General features: G+C 48.0%; 1 protein-coding gene across 1 annotated transcript in view; it reads right to left on the reverse strand.

The window, feature by feature from the left end:
• Positions 1-2,474: 2,474 nt before the first annotated feature.
• Positions 2,475-17,160, reverse strand: part of LOC134562995 (uncharacterized) — a 65,028-nt gene continuing 50,342 nt past the window's right edge. The window contains exons 68-85 of the mRNA XM_063420705.1: positions 16,281-16,419; positions 15,344-15,438; positions 14,716-14,868; positions 14,390-14,500; positions 13,757-13,895; positions 12,458-12,960; positions 11,844-11,996; positions 11,509-11,619; positions 10,248-10,386; positions 9,314-9,417; positions 8,686-8,838; positions 8,360-8,470; positions 7,727-7,865; positions 6,401-6,918; positions 5,744-5,926; positions 5,414-5,524; positions 3,319-3,457; positions 2,475-2,804 (exon numbers count right to left, since the gene is read on the reverse strand). Coding sequence (XP_063276775.1) covers positions 2,716-2,804; positions 3,319-3,457; positions 5,414-5,524; positions 5,744-5,926; positions 6,401-6,918; positions 7,727-7,865; positions 8,360-8,470; positions 8,686-8,838; positions 9,314-9,417; positions 10,248-10,386; positions 11,509-11,619; positions 11,844-11,996; positions 12,458-12,960; positions 13,757-13,895; positions 14,390-14,500; positions 14,716-14,868; positions 15,344-15,438; positions 16,281-16,419 — 3,090 coding nt within the window. The 3' untranslated portion in view covers positions 2,475-2,715. The remainder of the gene's footprint in view (positions 2,805-3,318; positions 3,458-5,413; positions 5,525-5,743; positions 5,927-6,400; positions 6,919-7,726; positions 7,866-8,359; positions 8,471-8,685; positions 8,839-9,313; positions 9,418-10,247; positions 10,387-11,508; positions 11,620-11,843; positions 11,997-12,457; positions 12,961-13,756; positions 13,896-14,389; positions 14,501-14,715; positions 14,869-15,343; positions 15,439-16,280; positions 16,420-17,160) is intronic.

Genomic DNA, 17,160 nt, shown 5'->3' on the forward strand with positions numbered 1-17,160 from the left:
ATGTGAAACCACTACACAAACCAAGGTTGTAGTAATCTTGCTGTGCTAAAAATGTTAAGTGAGTCCCCAGACACGATGCGCTTCATTCTAAGTCATGAGAATTGCTGAGGTCTTTTGCTGACCTTCCTTTCTGAGCTCATTCAGGATCTGCTCTCTGCTTGTCAGACATGGCCCTGAATCTTCACAGAGCTTCCTCAGGAGAGTAGCACCTGATGATGGCCTAAGGGCTGATTTGAGAAAGGAACCAGAAACTAGAGGTAGCAAATCATGCGTGAGGGAGCAGTGACATGGGGCATTTTATATCCCCTGTTATTAAGAAGTAGATTCTAATCTTTCTCTGAATTTGATATACAGAGCCATGCCCCAGGAGCCTGTGGTAATTTGGATTTGCTTTTTTTGCTGTGCCTGTTCCAGGTTCCAGAAGCAGCACTCCCAGAGGAGCTCACTTCCTAGCTCTCCAAGTGCTTTGTATTTGACAACATTTCTGCCAGTCCCCATGTGCTGATTGTGCCCTTGGCTGCAATTCAGGGTGGGTTTGCACACTAAAGCTTTGTCTGCATTGCCAGACTGGTGCGATGGGGGTTTGGTGTCACTCTGATCTGTCTCTGAGCACTCTTCTCCTCTACCATCCGTTGCCAAGGATCATTGTTGCAGCTGTTCCTGGAAAAGCCAGGAGATCTTTCTTCCTTTGGGAAGGGGAGACCCAATTGTCACTTGTGATGCTCAGAGCCACACTCTGGCCTTCTGCTCCTGCCTGGGGCCTTGCTCGGCCTCCATGAATGCCAAGGAGATGCAGCAGTCTACCAGCGCTGTGAGCAGAGTGCTTGGCTTTTCATCTCTTTCACATCCATTCGAACTTTGCTCAAGGTGTCAAATACAGTGAATGAAAGTGATAAACTACCAAGGAGAAAGATTTATAGGTCTTCTAATCAGACTGAATTGTGGATGCCAAATGGAGACAGGTTATGTCCTTAGCCTCCAAGATACCAAATACACATCAAAGTCTTTTTTGTATGTTAGAAAATCTTTTAGCCTCTGGAAATTCCATGGATTGAGCCCTCCTGAAGAAAGGCAAGAGAAACCAAGCCGTACAATCATCCTCCCTCCAGTGTTGTTAGCAATGAGTTGGAAAGTAGTTTTGTCCCTGGCTTCCACCAATCCAAGCCAACTTGGCCATTACAGAAATGCATCACCCTTGAAGCCCTGACCCTCCACATCTTCCGTCAGTTTCTGAGCGCTTGAGCAGTTTGTGTAGCACATGCACAACTCGGGCACTTGCCATTAAGCATGGCTCACAGATCTAGTGACAGCAGTAGAAGAGACAGAAAAAGGGGCAGGGAATGGGGCTTTGTCTGCATAAGACCATTCTTTCTTTCCAGTACAGGTTTGTCTCTATGTCCTCTTTAAAGCTCTGCTCAAGGCATTCTGTTTCCATAGTAAATTCTTCTCCCACTGTGCAGCAGCTTCCCAAGGATAAGAAACATTCCAGAATTCATCCTTTCTTCAAATTAGTGTTTCATTCTGTGCACACATATTTTCATGTATTTTTTCTGCTCCTTGCTGTCTAGCAAGAGAAAAACTGATGAAATTATTTCTGGTTTCATCCTTGAAGCTGGAGCTTGAGGGTTTTCTTTTAACTATGAAATGTGATTAATTCTGTTCTTGAGCCACAGTTTTCTAGACCATGTCAGAAATGTTTGCCTTTATGTAGAGCATGGCACGCTCATCTGAGTGCAAATGGGAGCATGGAGAACTATGTTGGTTTTTAGAGGTGTTGCTTCACTCTTTACCTTTTCTTCCACTACCTGCTGACTCCCTGATAAAGTAAATATTTATGAAAAGTACCTGGAGAAAAACCCTATGAGTCACCATTTTGAGAGTTTATTGTGATCATATAATCTCAGCATAACTTGATTGAATCCTCCTTTACATGTTTGAATTTCTGATTGTTAATCAGGCTTGAACTGAAATGCTGCAATTTTACTTTTCACTTGATGCTTCACTTGAAGGGTTCTGCTCTCTACCTGTTTTTTAGTGGATGACAGTGTCAAATAAGGGGTCAAATTCCTCTGGCAATTTTATAAGTTATTCCGTAGGTTTGTAATGTTTCATCAGGGTAACATAGAACATATTTAAAAATATATGGCCTTATGAAGAAAAGAGAGAAATTTAGTTTTGTGTGAAAATAAGCATTGCTGTGCTGTAACTGTAACACCATGTTAATTGTTCTGTAATTCCACAGAGACTCCCCTTCCCCTAAAAAAGGCAAATTTATTGCTGTGCACTTCTTTCCTTTTGTGCCCCCTGAATCAAGAGTTTTAATGTGAGGCATCTTTCCCTGAACAGAGAAGGAAAATCCTAACTTGTTTGTGCCACGCACACCCTGGGGCTTGTCCAGCTGTCTGGGTGTGCCTTGTGTTGAGAGCTGGCAATGAAAAGGGCAGTTGAAGGGCTCAAATGGGGCAGAAGGGAGACAATGAAAAGGTTTCCATGAACGTTTCCAAGAAGATTGAAGGGTAGACTAATAAGAAACAAGCCAGAGGTTATGCAAAAGGTTTTTAATTGAAAGCTCTAGTCAACAAATGATCTGTTTCACCATCCGAACCATCAAGAACAAAACTCTTGAAAGAAGAGATGTCAGGGAAGAGCAGCATCAGGGCAGCATTTGGGCAGCAGCTCTAAAGGCTGGATCTCGGCTCAAGAAAGGTAAGGTTTTCAGATCTGTCCATTGCCCCTGCAGTACTTCAGCTCCACAAGTCTCAGGACATTAAGTGCAATGCATGATTGTTGATTATATTGGGGTCCTTTAAAAAAACAAAAAAAAAATTACAGTTAGTTCGTAGGGAAGATATTCTTAGGTAATCGATGGGAGATCATTTTTGTTGCTTGAAGTGAACTAGGTTGTCAATAATTGCTGTATAAGAAATCATTTAATAGACAAAGAATCTCTTTGAAGTCATGAAACAACACTGGGTCTATAATAGAGAAATGGGAGAACAATAGTGCTTAGAGCCACCCTTTCTCTTAGTGTAGGCATTGCAGAGGATATCTATGTATAAATTCCTATGCAATAATTTAAGCCACCTTAAACTTCACAAAAATAGGTAGTAATGGTATAGATCAGATCATTTATGGCAGCTGTGCCTCAACCTTGTATTAGTCTGATCTCTAGAATTGTAAAACATTTTGTGCAACTGCTTGAAGCCCTTGGTTTCTGTGCGTGTCAGAGTGGAAGAGCAGCAATTATCCCTCAGTCATTCCCCAAGGGAAACTAAGGCCAGATCACTTAAAGATAGAATTGCCAATGCTTGCACTCACCGTGAACTTCATAAGCCATGTAGGTGGTGAGTCCACTGCACATAGCAGTGATGTCTGCTCCGTAAGAACTGAGGTTGTTGACCAATCCATTGGTGACAAAGGTGATCTTCCTGGTAGGTCTTCCAAGACCAATCAGGTTCTAAAAAAACAAATAGAAGCATTCAGCAAGCTCAGTGTCAGGAGCTGCTTCCATTCTGGACCTATTCCTAGCTCTGGAAGGATGACTCGGGCCTGGATGTTTGAGTCCCAAGTGCCTTTAGGGACACCTTTCCATGCCCTGGGGGCCTGTGGGAGCACTGGCAAGCCTTGAAGGCAGCAGCAAAGGCAGAGCTTGTTCTAAGGGAGTCAAGGTGCAGGGAGCCTGAGGGGAAGTGGCAGTGCAAGGTAAACGCTGAAGAGGAGAAGACGGCGGCTGCTCTGCGGAGCCAGAGGCTTTCTTTCAAAGGCCTTTGCTCAGTCTCCACCCTCACCCCTCAGAGGCCCTTGGCTGGAAGGCCATCAGGAGAAGTCACTTCCTGCAGCCTGTTTAACCTGGAACCAAAGAGGGCAGCAGCAAGCCTGGGCACATACATTTGCTGTTGGCCTCTTTGCAGGTTGTGCTTAGGACTCTTTTCTGAGAGCCCTGGGTGCTCTAGTGGGACAAGTCACAACAACTGCCATGGGCCTAATTTCAAATGAATTGCCACTCTCTTTTCCTCCTGGAATGCACTGTGACCTGGCCCAAGTCTCTGGCTGCTTTCCTGCTGTTTCCTCCTGTGCTCTGAACTTCCCGCTGCTCTCTAGCTCCTTCCTCAGCTAAGGCCACAGGCGTCCATTCATCCCAGGAATGTGGGGGAAAGGCTGTGGAATAGGGAGACACTCTCTCGTGCCGAAAGGAAAAGGGAGTGTGGCCAAGAGCAGCTGCAAGGCCGTGTTCTGAGCTGACCAATGCAGTTTGGTACTGAAAAGTGTGCGAGGAACTTTGAGATCTTGGTCTGCCAATAGGATTAAGGGCCTTGAAGGGCTCCTCAGAGCAAGGGATTTCCCAGCAGGCTGCAGAGCTCAGCATCCTCAGAAAAGCAGAGCTGGGGGAGGGAATGCTGCAGTCCCTTTCTTCTTTTGGCAAAGCATTCGTACAACAAATTCCCAATCTGCATTACTGTTGAGAGACTGTAAACCAAGCCATTAGAGACAACCTGATCCTCTCCAGTAAGAAAATGCATGTGAAGAAATGGCCTGTTGATATCCAGTGTATAGGCAGGTTTGGCAGTGATGGCTCTGATTGTTACATATATAGGCTTTAAAATAATGGACTTTGATGAAAGGGTTTCTGAAAGCTGACTGCACAATGCAGCCTTCTCACAGGGGAAGCAAGGTGTTGAGATTTGCTTTGGAGCATGCTCCTTAGGACAAGCAAGCCACGATCTATAGCTAAAGCTGAATCTTTTTGCTTATGCCTTTACTGATAACATTCTGCTGGTTTTTTCCTGCCCCGTAGGTTTTCTTGCTCTTTAAAGCCTTGATTTTTTAAGGACTCAATTCTGAGTCTTCAGTGGAAGCCAGTGCCTCCCAAAGGTCGGTATACTAAATGCTGATACCATTTTTAAAATGTCCATGTTAATTTAGTGGGCATAACTCATGCTAACATGGTTGTTTTTTGCAAACATTTTGAGAGATGATTTAAAATTTTCAACCTTATTGGGATATTTATTCTTAATCAAATACACCTCAACCAAAGAAATTAATTTCTTTACCATGCAAGGCATGGAAGATTATAAAGGGTACCTTACCACAGATTTACGCTCTTGGGTCATAGCAAAGGATTAAAAAGAGGTAAGTATAAAAACTCATTGCAAACAATGTAAAAATTACCCAGGGTATCTACAACATTGATTAAAAATTAGAAACCTTCACCTTAAAGAACTTATTATTACTTATGAAACTTTTAAAATAAAATATAATTCATAATAAATTGAACTACATAATTAACACTGTGATATAAATCACTTCTAAACACCTAATGGTTTAAAAGGCTTTGAAAATAGCAAGTCTTCCACATCTGTTTACTTTCAAATACTGAGCAACATTCGAAGTGATTCCTCCATTAAATTCTTACCCCCCTCTGTGCAGCCACTTTGACAAGGGCAGAAAAGGTGGGCATCTCATTCCTGTTCATGGTGGAAATGTAACATGTTCTCTCTTGCATCACTTTTGTTGCAATGACACCCTGTAAAATAAAATGAATGAGCACGCACAATTCCATTTTTTCCAACGGTTAACATTGGACTAAACTTTGGATTGAGACAATAACAAATGACGAGAGTTTCTACCCCATATCATGGACTCCAAAATTTAGGATAAAGAAAACTCGTTGTCCTTGGGCCACCTGTATGAGGAGCCAGTCTCCTCATATCCTTTTTGAACAAGCCCTCTCCCTGCCACTCACCATATTGTAGTTCCAGACGGTTTTCCAGGACAAACGGTTGCTCTTTTGTTCAATAATTGCTTTTTGTGTTTGACTATTGATGCTTATGCTTTGTGAGACACCAGAGATGGAGATTTGAGAGTCTCCGCCAGAGATGGAGATATGGGAATCTCCATCAGTAATGATTTGTTGGTTGCTATCTGTCTGCTGAGATAAGAAAACCACATAAAATATTTTCAGTCTGTGCAAGTAGCAAGTCTAAGCTCACATATTTAGAAAAATCCCTGCAAGAAGAGAGTAAGTGCTCTCATCCAGGGAGAGATGGCAGTGGAGGTATATTTTCAAATGAGGAAGAGATATTTAAAATAAAAACAAACAAAAAAAGGCTGTTAGACTTCTTTTCATGGATTCAGTGAATCATTGCCACATCTCACAGCTGTAATCTGATGCCTTTAGAGGCTGATACATGCAAGAGAGTTGGGCACAGTAAATCCACACGCAAAGTTCCAGACAGAAACCTCTGATCACCCATTGTTCTTTTAAAGCATCTGCACCCACAAGCAGGGACCTCTCAAAAAAGATGAAGCCAGACTAGGAGGGCATCAGGGTTCGCTTTGGGCAGACACTTGTGAGCTCTCTCATTTCGATCTAGGAATCAAAGGGCTAAGGTTTTCTCACCTGTCCATTGCTGTTCCAACTGCCATTCCAATTGCCACTGACATTCCAATTACCATTCCAACCGCCATTCCAAATGCCATTACCATTCCAATTGCCGTTGTTTCCGTTCCAATTCCCATTGTTACCATTCCAATTGTCATTGTTACCATTCCAAATGCCATTCCAATTGCCATTCCAATTGTCATTGTTGCCATTCCAAATACCATTCCAATTGTTGTTACCATTCCAAATGCCATTCCAATTGCCATTCCACTTGCCGTTCCAATTGCCATTATTGCCATTCCAGTTGCCATTCCAAATGCCATTCCAATTGCCATTGTTGCCATTCCAAATGCCATTCCAATTGCCGTTGTTGCCATTCCAAATGCCATTCCAATTGTTGTTGCCGTTCCAATTGCCGTTCCAATTGCCGTTACCATTCCAATTGCCGTTCCAATTGCCGTTGCCCTGGCAGTACTTCAGCTCCACAACTCTCAGGACATCAAGGGTAATGCATGATCCCAGATTCACCTGGGGTCCTTGGAATGCTGGGAAAGGAATGACAAGAGCCCATGAGCTAATGCCTAAGAGCTTGGCTGCCTTTCTACAGGAGGGTGGTGCTGTTGCTCAGAGCCAGCCAGGTTCTGAAGAATTGCTGCGCTGGGACTGTTGGAGCTGTGTGAGGGACAGATTCTCTTGGAGTCGCCAAAGATCACCAGCTCTGTGCCTCAGCAAGGAATGCTGACAAAGACATGCTCTTGAGCACCCTTTGGGCTTTCCCCTGCAGAAATCACAGCTCTATGCACTGGCTGGTGTGAGTCGCAAGGGCTGGGCATGACATGGTGAGGCTGCTGCCAGTTCATGGGCCCAGTCGCATGGGCTGTGACATTGAGAAAGAATCCGACCAAGCGTAGGTCATTAAAACCCTGGGAAAAACCTATAGGGATCAAAGCCACTTGGCTTAGTGTTGTGAAGCACAGGAGTTTCTTGGCTGCCTGGATCAACATGTCACCTGAAGGACAGTGGTTTGTAGACTGACCCCTCCTCTTTACTCTAGGGATTGCAGGGGAGTGCAGTGTGAGCCAAAACACTCTAGGCCCAAATTGAAGACCCATGAAGCATCCCTGAGAGGAGGTGTAAGGCTTTGCTTTGGATAATTTATGGGAGCTGGGGCAGCACCCCGCTCCAGTCCTGATCTGTGGAGGTGCTGAACATTTTGTGCAATTGCTGAAGCCTTTGGTGTCTGTGTGTCTGAAAATGAAAGAGCTGCAATTGTGCCTTAGTCATGGCCCAAGAGACAAGAAGGCCAGGTCAGTAACACTGAGAATTGCCAAAGCTTGCACTCACTGTGAACTTCGTAAGCCATGTAGGTGGTGAGTCCGCTGCACATAGCAGTGATGTCTATTCCATAGGAGTAGAGGTTGTTGACCAATCCATTGGTGACAAAGGTGATCTTCTTGGTAGGTCTTCCAAGACCAATCAGGTTCTAGATATGAAAAACCAGCCCTCAGTAAATTCAGTGTCAGGAGCTGCTTCCGTTCTGGGCCTATTCCTAGCTCTGGAAGAATGACTCGGGCCTGGATGTTTGAGTCCCAAGTGCCTTTAGGGACACCTTTCCATGCCCTGGGGGCCTGTGGGAGCACTGGCAAGCCTTGAAGGCAGCAGTAAAGGCAGAGCTCCTTTGAAGGGAGTCTGCAGGGAACCTGATGGGAAGTGGCAGTGGAAGAAAAGCACGGAAGGACTCCACAAAGAACAGGTTTACCCAGCAGGCTGCAGAGCTCAGAATGCACAGAGAAAGTGGAGGAGGGGGTGCTGCAGCCCCCTTCTTGATTGGACAAAGCATTCCTACAATGAATCTGCATTTCTGTTGAGTGAAAGAAACCCTGCCACAACTTTGTCCTTTCCAGAAAGCAAAAGCACATGAAGAAACTGCCCAATGAAGTCCAGGGTGAGAAACCTGCTACTCCTTGGGAAGCTTACCCTGCTCTCCTGTGCCAGGCGGGCCAGATTATCAAAGCGGGGCATCTCGTTTCTGTTCATGATGGAAATGTAGCAGGCATTCTGTTGTGAGACTTTGGTTGCAATGACGCCCTGAGAAAGAAAAGGATTCAGCACTCACAATTCCGTTTTTTCCAACTGTTAGCAATGGGATAGAATCAGGATGAAAAGAAATGCTGAGACTTTCTGCCCCGCATCATGGACTCCTAATGTTCAGAATAAGGAAACAATGTTTGTCCTTGGGTCAGCTGTTTGCGGAGCCAGTCTCCGTCGATGGTTTTGGAATGAGCCCCCTCCGTGCCACTCACCGTGTTGTAGTTCCAGATGGTTTTCCAGGACCCGCTGAAGCTCTTTTTCTCAATGACTGCCACGCGCCATTGCCTGTTGATGGTCACAATCTGGGACTGGCCACCAACGATGACTTGCGTGTTGTTGAGGAGGATGCCTGGAATCTGCTGAGACTAAAACGCCAAGGGAAAGAAGACAATTTGTCTTTGAAGGGAGACAGTGACGTCCCCAAATCTGTCCCCAAATCCCCGCTGGAATGGAAATGCTGCCCTCCGGGAAGTGCCTGGCTGAGTCTTTTCCAAAGCACTCAGAATCAAGGCTGTGGCAGTGGGCAGAGGCCATAAGAATTTTTTTCACGGATTCAGTGAATCATTGCTGCATCTGACAGCTGTCATCTGGTGCCTTTAGAGGTAGATGTGTGCAAGGGCACTGACCATTGCAAATCTATGTTCAAGGTCTGGGATGGAAATGTCTTACTGCCTCACTGCTCTGTTTCATTATCTGCACTCTCAAGCTGGGTCAAATACCCTAGAACCTGGCAAAAGAGGAGATGCCAGGCAAGAAAGCCTTCTGGGTTGGCTTTGGGCAGCAGCTCTGGAGACCCTCCTCTTTCTGGCAGAAGAAAGGTAAGGTCAAAGGATTTCTCACCGGGAAATTGGTAGTGCCATTGCCCTGGCAGTACTTCAGCTCCACAACTCTCAGGACATCGAGGGTAATGCAGGATGCCAGATTCACCTGGGGTCCTTGGAATGCTGGGAAAGAAAAGACAAGAGCCCATGAGCTAATGCCTAAGAGCTTGGCTGCCTTTCTACAGGAGGGTGGTGCTGTTGCTCAGAGCCAGCCAGGTTCTGAAGAATTGCTGCGCTGGGACCGAGCTGTGTGAGGGACAGATTCTCTTGGAGTCGCCAAAGATCACCAGCTCTGTGCCTCAGCAAGGAATGCTGACAAAGACATGCTCTTGAGCACCCTTTGGGCTTTCCCCTGCAGAAATCACAGCTCTGTGCACTCTGTACTGCTGTGAATCGCAAGGGCTGGGCATGACGTGGTGAGGCTGCTGCCAGTTCATGGGCCCAGTCGCATGGGCTGTGACATTGAGAAAGAATCCGACCAAGTGTCGGTCATTAAAGCCCTGGGGAATGGGATTGTTGCCCCTGGGAAAAACCTATAGGGATCAAAGCCACTTGGCTTAGTGTTGTGAAGCACAAGGGTTTGGTGGCTGCCTGGGTCAACGTGTCAGTCTGCTCGGACCTGAAGGACAGCGGTCCATAGACCGACCCTTCTTTTTGGCTGCGCGTTACAGAGGAGCGCAGTGTGAGCCAAAGCACTCTGGGCCCAAATAGAAGGCCCATTAAGCTGCCGTGAAGGGAGCTGTAAGGGTTTTGTTCGGGTCACTTATGAGGGGCTGTGACACCACCCTGTTCCCATCCTGATGTGTGGAGGTGCAACTCTTTGTGCAACTGCTCGGAAGGCCTTGGTTTCAGTCTGACTACAAGTCAAAGGGCAGCAATTGTGCCTTAGTCATGGCCCAAGAGACAAGAAGGCCAGGTCAGTAACACTGAGAATTCCCATTGCTTGCACTCACTGTGAACTTCGTAAGCCATGTAGGTGGTGAGTCCGCTGCACATAGCAGTGATGTCTATTCCATAGGAGTTGAGGTTGTTGACCAATCCACCGGTGACAAAGGTGATCTCCTTGGTAGGTCTTCCAAGACCAATCAGGTTCTAAATATCAAGTACCAGCACTCAGTAAGTTCAGTGTCAGGAGCTGCTTCCGTTCTGGGCCTATTCCTAGCTCTGGAAGAATGACTCGGGCCTGGATGTTGGAGTCCCAAGTGCCTTTAGGGACACCTTTCCATGGCCTGGGGGCCTGTGGGAGCACTGGCAAGCCTTGAAGGCAGCAGCAAAGGCAGAGCTTGTTCTAAGGGAGTCAATGCGCAGGGAGCCTGAGGGGAAGTGGCAGTGCAAGGTAAGCGCTGAAGAGGAGAAGACGGCGGCTGCTCTGCGGAGCCAGAGGCTTTCTTTCAAAGGCCTTTGCTCAGTCTCCACCCTCACCCCTCAGAGGCCCTTGGCTGGAAGGTCGTCAGGAGAAGTCGCTTCCTGCAGCCTGTTTAACCTGGAACCAAAGAGGGCAGCAGCAAGCCTGGGCACATACATTTGCTGTTGGCCTCTTTGCAGATTGTGCCTAGGACCCTTTTCTGAGAGCCCTGGGTGCTCTAGTGGGACAAGTCACAACGACTGCCATGGGCCTAGTTTCAAATGAATTGCCACTCTCTTTTCCTCCTGGAATGCACTGTGACCTGGCCCAAGTCTCTGGCTGCTTTCCTGCTGTTTCCTCCTGTGCTCTGAACTTCCCGCTGCTCTCTAGCTCCTTCCTCAGCTAGGGCCACAGGCGTCCATTCACCCCAGGAATGTGGGGGCAAGGCTGTGGAATAGGGAGACACTCTCTCGTGCCGAAAGGAAAAGGGAGTGTGGCCAAGAGCAGCTGCAAGGCCGTGTTCTGAGCTGACCAATGCAGTTTGGTACTGAAAAGTGTGTGAGGAACTTTGAGATCTTGGTCTGCCAATAGGATTAAGGGCCTTGAAGGGCTCCTCAGAGCAAGGGATTTCCCAGCAGGCTGCAGAGCTCAGCATCCTCAGAAAAGCAGAGCTGGGGGAGGGAATGCTGCAGTCCCTTTCTTCTTTTGGCAAAGCATTCGTACAACAAATTCCCAATCTGCATTACTCTTAAAAGTGAGGAAACCCTGCCACTGGTGACAACTTTGTCCTGTCCAGAAAGCAAAAGCACATGAAGAAACTGCCCAATGAAGTCCAGGGCGAGAAACTTGCTACTCCTTGGGAAGCTTACCCTGCTCTCCTGTGCCAGGCGGGCCAGATTATCAAAGCGGGGCATCTCATTTCTGTTCATGATGGAAATGTAGCAGGCGTTCTGTTCCATGACTTTGGTTGCAATGACGCCCTGTGAAGGAAAAGAATTCAGCATTCACAATTCCATTTTTTCCAGCTGTTAGCATTGGGTGAGAGTCGGGACGGAAACCCTAAGAAATGCTGAGACTTTCTGCCCCGCATCATGGACTCCTAATGTTCAGAATAAGGAAACAGTCTTTGTCCTTTGTCCTTGAGCTGTTTGCGGAGCCAGTCTCCCTGGATGCTTTTGCAATGAGCCCCCTCCGTGCCACTCACCGTGTTGTAGTTCCAGATGGTTTTCCAGGACCCGCTGAAGCTCTTTTGCTCAATGACTGCCACGCGCCATTGCCTGTTGATGGTCACAATCTGGGACTGGCCACCAACGATGACTTGCGTGTTGTTGAGGAGGATGCCTGGAATCTGCTGAGACTAAAACGCCAAGGGAAAGAAGACAATTTGTCTTTGAAGGGAGACAGTGACGTCCCCAAATCTGTCCCCAAATCCCCGCTGGAATGGAAATGCTGACCTCCGGGAAGTGCCTGGCACTGCCCTCGGTCTTTTCCAGAGGACCCAGAATCAAGGCTGTGGCAGTGGGTAGTGGCCATAAGAATTTTTTTCAGGGATTCAGTGAAGCATTGCCACATCAGCTTTCATCTGGTGCCTTTAGGGGTGGATGTGTGCAAGAATACTGGCCAGAGTAAATCCATGCTCAATGTGCATGATGGAAACTTCTGATCACCCATTGCCCTTTTAAAGCATCTGCATCCCCAAGCAGGAACCTCTCAAAAGAGGAGATGCTAGGTAAGGAGGGCATCAGGGTTGGCTTTGGGCAGGTACTCTAGAGTCACCCACATTTTGCTCCAGAAAAGTAAGGGCTAAGGGTTTCTCACCGGGAAATTGCCATTTCCATTCCAATTGCCGTTCCAATTGCCATTCCAGTTGCCATTCCAGTTGCCATTCCATTTGCCATTCCAGTTGCCGTTCCAATTGCCATTATTGCCGTTCCAAATGCCATTCCAATTGCCATTATTGCCATTCCAATTGCCATTGTTGCCATTCCAAATGCCATTCCACTTGCCATTCCAGTGTCCGTTCCAATTGCCATTATTGCCATTCCAGTTGCCATTCCAAATGCCATTCCAATTGCCATTATTGCCATTCCAATTGCCATTGTTGCCATTCCAAATGCCATTCCAATTGCCATTCCAATTGCCGTTGTTGCCATTCCAAATGCCGTTCCAATTGTTGTTGCCGTTCCAATTGCCGTTCCAATTGCCGTTGCCATTCCAATTGCCGTTCCAATTGCCGTTGCCCTGGCAGTACTTCAGCTCCACAACTCTCAGGACATCGAGGGTAATGCATGATCCCAGATTCACTTGGGGTCCTTGGAATGCTGGGAAAGGAATGACAAGAGCCCATGAGCTAATGCCTAAGAGCTTGGCTGCCTTTCTACAGGAGGGTGGTGCTGTTGCTCAGAGCCAGCCAGGTTCTGAAGAATTGCTGCGCTGGGACCGAGCTGTGTGAGGGACAGATTCTCTTGGAGTCGCCAAAGATCACCAGCTCTGTGCCTCAGCAAGGAATGCTGACAAAGACATGCTCTTGAGCACCCTTTGGGCTTTCCCCTGCAGAAATCACAGCTCTCTGCACTGGCTGGTGTGAGTCGCAAGGGCTGGGCATGACATGGTGAGGCTGCTGCCAGTTCATGGGCCCAGTCGCATGGGCTGTGACATTGAGAAAGAATCCGACCAAGCGTAGGTCATTAAAACCCTGGGAAAAACCTATAGGGATCAAAGCCACTTGGCTTAGTGTTGTGAAGCACAGGAGTTTCTTGGCTGCCTGGATCAACTTGTCACCTGAAGGACAGTGGTTTGTAGACTGACCCCTCCTCTTTACTCTAGGGATTGCAGGGGAGTGCAGTGTGAGCCAAAACACTCTAGGCCCAAATTGAAGACCCATGAAGCATCCCTGAGAGGAGGTGTAAGGCTTTGCTTTGGATAATTTATGGGAGCTGGGGCAGCACCCCGCTCCAGTCCTGATCTGTGGAGGTGCTGAACATTTTGTGCAATTGCTGAAGCCTTTGGTGTCTTGTGTGTCTGAAAATGGAAGAGCTGCAATTGTGCCTTAGTCATGGCCCAAGAGACAAGAAGGCCAGGTCAGTAACACTGAGAATTGCCAAAGCTTGCACTCACTGTGAACTTCGTAAGCCATGTAGGTGGTGAGTCCGCTGCACATAGCAGTGATGTCTATTCCATAGGAGTAGAGGTTGTTGACCAATCCATTGGTGACAAAGGTGATCTTCTTGGTAGGTCTTCCAAGACCAATCAGGTTCTAGATATGGAAAACCAGCCCTCAGTAAATTCAGTGTCAGGAGCTGCTTCCGTTCTGGGCCTATTCCTAGCTCTGGAAGAATGACTCGGGCCTGGATGTTGGAGTCCCAAGTGCCTTTAGGGACACCTTTCCATGCCCTGGGGGCCTGTGGGAGCACTGGCAAGCCTTGAAGGCAGCAGTAAAGGCAGAGCTCCTTTGAAGGGAGTCTGCAGGGAACTTGATGGGAAGTGGCAGTGGAAGAAAAGCACGGAAGGACTCCACAAAGAACAGGTTTACCCAGCAGGCTGCAGAGCTCAGAATGCACAGAGAAAGTGGAGGAGGGGGTGCTGCAGCCCCCTTCTTGATTGGACAAAGCATTCCTACAATGAATCTGCATTTCTGTTGAGTGAAAGAAACCCTGCCACAACTTTGTCCTTTCCAGAAAGCAAAAGCACATGAAGAAACTGCCCAATGAAGTCCAGGGTGAGAAACCTGCTACTCCTTGGGAAGCTTACCCTGCTCTCCTGTGCCAGGCGGGCCAGATTATCAAAGCGGGGCATCTCATTTCTGTTCATGATGGAAATGTAGCAGGCATTCTGTTGTGAGACTTTGGTTGCAATGATGCCCTGAGAAAGAAAAGGATTCAGCACTCACAATTCCGTTTTTTCCAACTGTTAGCAATGGGATAGAATCAGGATGGAAAGAAATGCTGAGACTTTCTGCCCCACATCATGGACTCCTAATGTTCAGAATAAGGAAACAATGTTTGTCCTTGGGTCAGCTGTTTGCGGAGCCAGTCTCCGTCGATGGTTTTGGAATGAGCCCCCTCCGTGCCACTCACCGCGTTGTAGTTCCAGATGGTTTTCCAGGACCCGCTGAAGCTCTTTTTCTCAATGACTGCCACGCGCCATTGCCTGTTGATGGTCACAATCTGGGACTGGCCACCAACGATGACTTGCGTGTTGTTGAGGAGGATGCCTGGAATCTGCTGAGACTAAAACGCCAAGGGAAAGAAGACAATTTGTCTTTGAAGGGAGACAGTGAGGTCCCCAAATCTGTCCCCAAATCCCCGCTGGAATGGAAATGCTGCCCTCCGGGAAGTGCCTGGCTGAGTCTTTTCCAAAGCACTCAGAATCAAGGCTGTGGCAGTGGGCAGAGGCCATAACAATTTTTTTCACGGATTCAGTGAATCATTGCTGCATCTGACAGGTGTCATCTGGTGCCTTTAGAGGTAGATGTGTGCAAGGGCACTGACCATTGCAAATCTATGTTCAAGGTCTGGGATGGAAATGTCTTACTGCCTCACTGCTCTGTTTCATTATCTGCACTCTCAAGCTGGGTCAAATACCCTAGAACCTGGCAAAAGAGGAGATGCCAGGCAAGAAAGCCTTCTGGGTTGGCTTTGGGCAGCAGCTCTGGAGACCCTCCCCTTTCTGGCAGAAGAAAGGTAAGGTGAAAGGATTTCTCACCGGGAAATTGGTAGTGCCATTGCCCTGGCAGTACTTCAGCTCCACAACTCTCAGGACATCGAGGGTAATGCAGGATGCCAGATTCACCTGGGGTCCTTGGAATGCTGAGAAAGAAAAGACAAGAGCCCATGAGCTAATGCCTAAGAGCTTGGCTGCCTTTCTACAGGAGGGTGGTGCTGTTGCTCAGAGCCAGCCAGGTTCTGAAGAACTGCTGCGCTGGGACTGTTGGAGCTGTGTGAGGGACAGATTCTCTTGGAGTCGCCAAAGATCACCAGCTCTGTGCCTCAGCAAGGAATGCTGACAAAGACATGCTCTTGAGCACCCTTTGGGCTTTCCCCTGCAGAAATCACAGCTCTGTGCACTCTGTACTGCTGTGAATCGCAAGGGCTGGGCATGACGTGGTGAGGCTGCTGCCAGTTCATGGGCCCAGTCGCATGGGCTGTGACATTGAGAAAGAATCCGACCAAGTGTCGGTCATTAAAGCCCTGGGGAATGGGATTGTTGCCCCTGGGAAAAACCTATAGGGATCAAAGCCACTTGGCTTAGTGTTGTGAAGCACAAGGGTTTGGTGGCTGCCTGGGTCAACGTGTCAAGTCTGCTCGGACCTGAAGGACAGCGGTCCATAGACCGACCCTTCTTTTTGGCTGCGCGTTACAGAGGAGCACAGTGTGAGCCAAAGCACTCTGGGCCCAAATAGAAGGCCCATTAAGCTGCCGTGAAGGGAGCTGTAAGGGTTTTGTTCGGGTCACTTATGAGGGGCTGTGACACCACCCTGTTCCCATCCTGATGTGTGGAGGTGCAACTCTGTGCAACTGCTCGGAAGGCCTTGGTTTCAGTCTGACTACAAGTCAAAGGGCAGCAATTGTGCCTTAGTCATGGCCCAAGAGACAAGAAGGCCAGGTCAGTAACACTGAGAATTCCCATTGCTTGCACTCACTGTGAACTTCGTAAGCCATGTAGGTGGTGAGTCCGCTGCACATAGCAGTGATGTCTATTCCATAGGAGTTGAGGTTGTTGACCAATCCACCGGTGACAAAGGTGATCTCCTTGGTAGGTCTTCCAAGACCAATCAGGTTCTAAATATCAAGTACCAGCACTCAGTAAGTTCAGTGTCAGGAGCTGCTTCCGTTCTGGGCCTATTCCTAGCTCTGGAAGAATGACTCGGGCCTGGATGTTGGAGTCCCAAGTGCCTTTAGGGACACCTTTCCATGCCCTGGGGGCCTGTGGGAGCACTGGCAAGCCTTGAAGGCAGCAGCAAAGGCAGAGCTTGTTCTAAGGGAGTCAATGCGCAGGGAGCCTGAGGGGAAGTGACAGTGCAAGGTAAGCGCTGAAGAGGAGAAGACGGCAGCTGCTCTGCGGAGCCAGAGGCTTTCTTTCAAAGGCCTTTGCTCAGTCTCCACCCTCACCCCTCAGAGGCCCTTGGCTGGAAGGCCGTCAGGAGAAGTCACTTCCTGCAGCCTGTTTAACCTGGAACCAAAGAGGGCAGCAGCAAGCCTGGGCACATACATTTGCTGTTGGCCTCTTTGCAGATTGTGCCTAGGACCCTTTTCTGAGCGCCCTGGGTGCTCTAGTGGGACAAGTCACAACGACTGCCATGGGCCTAGTTTCAAATGAATTGCCACTCTCTTTTCCTCCTGGAATGCACTGTGACCTGGCCCAAGTCTCTGGCTGCTTTCCTGCTGTTTCCTCCTGTGCTCTGAACTTCCCGCTGCTCTCTAGCTCCTTCCTCAGCTAGGGCCACAGGCATCCATTCATCCCAGGAATGTGGGGGCAAGGCTGTGGAATAGGGAGACACTCTCTCGTGCCGAAAGGAAAAG

This window comes from Prinia subflava, chromosome 32 (assembly GCF_021018805.1).
Source record: "Prinia subflava isolate CZ2003 ecotype Zambia chromosome 32, Cam_Psub_1.2, whole genome shotgun sequence".
NCBI lineage: Eukaryota > Metazoa > Chordata > Aves > Passeriformes > Cisticolidae > Prinia > Prinia subflava.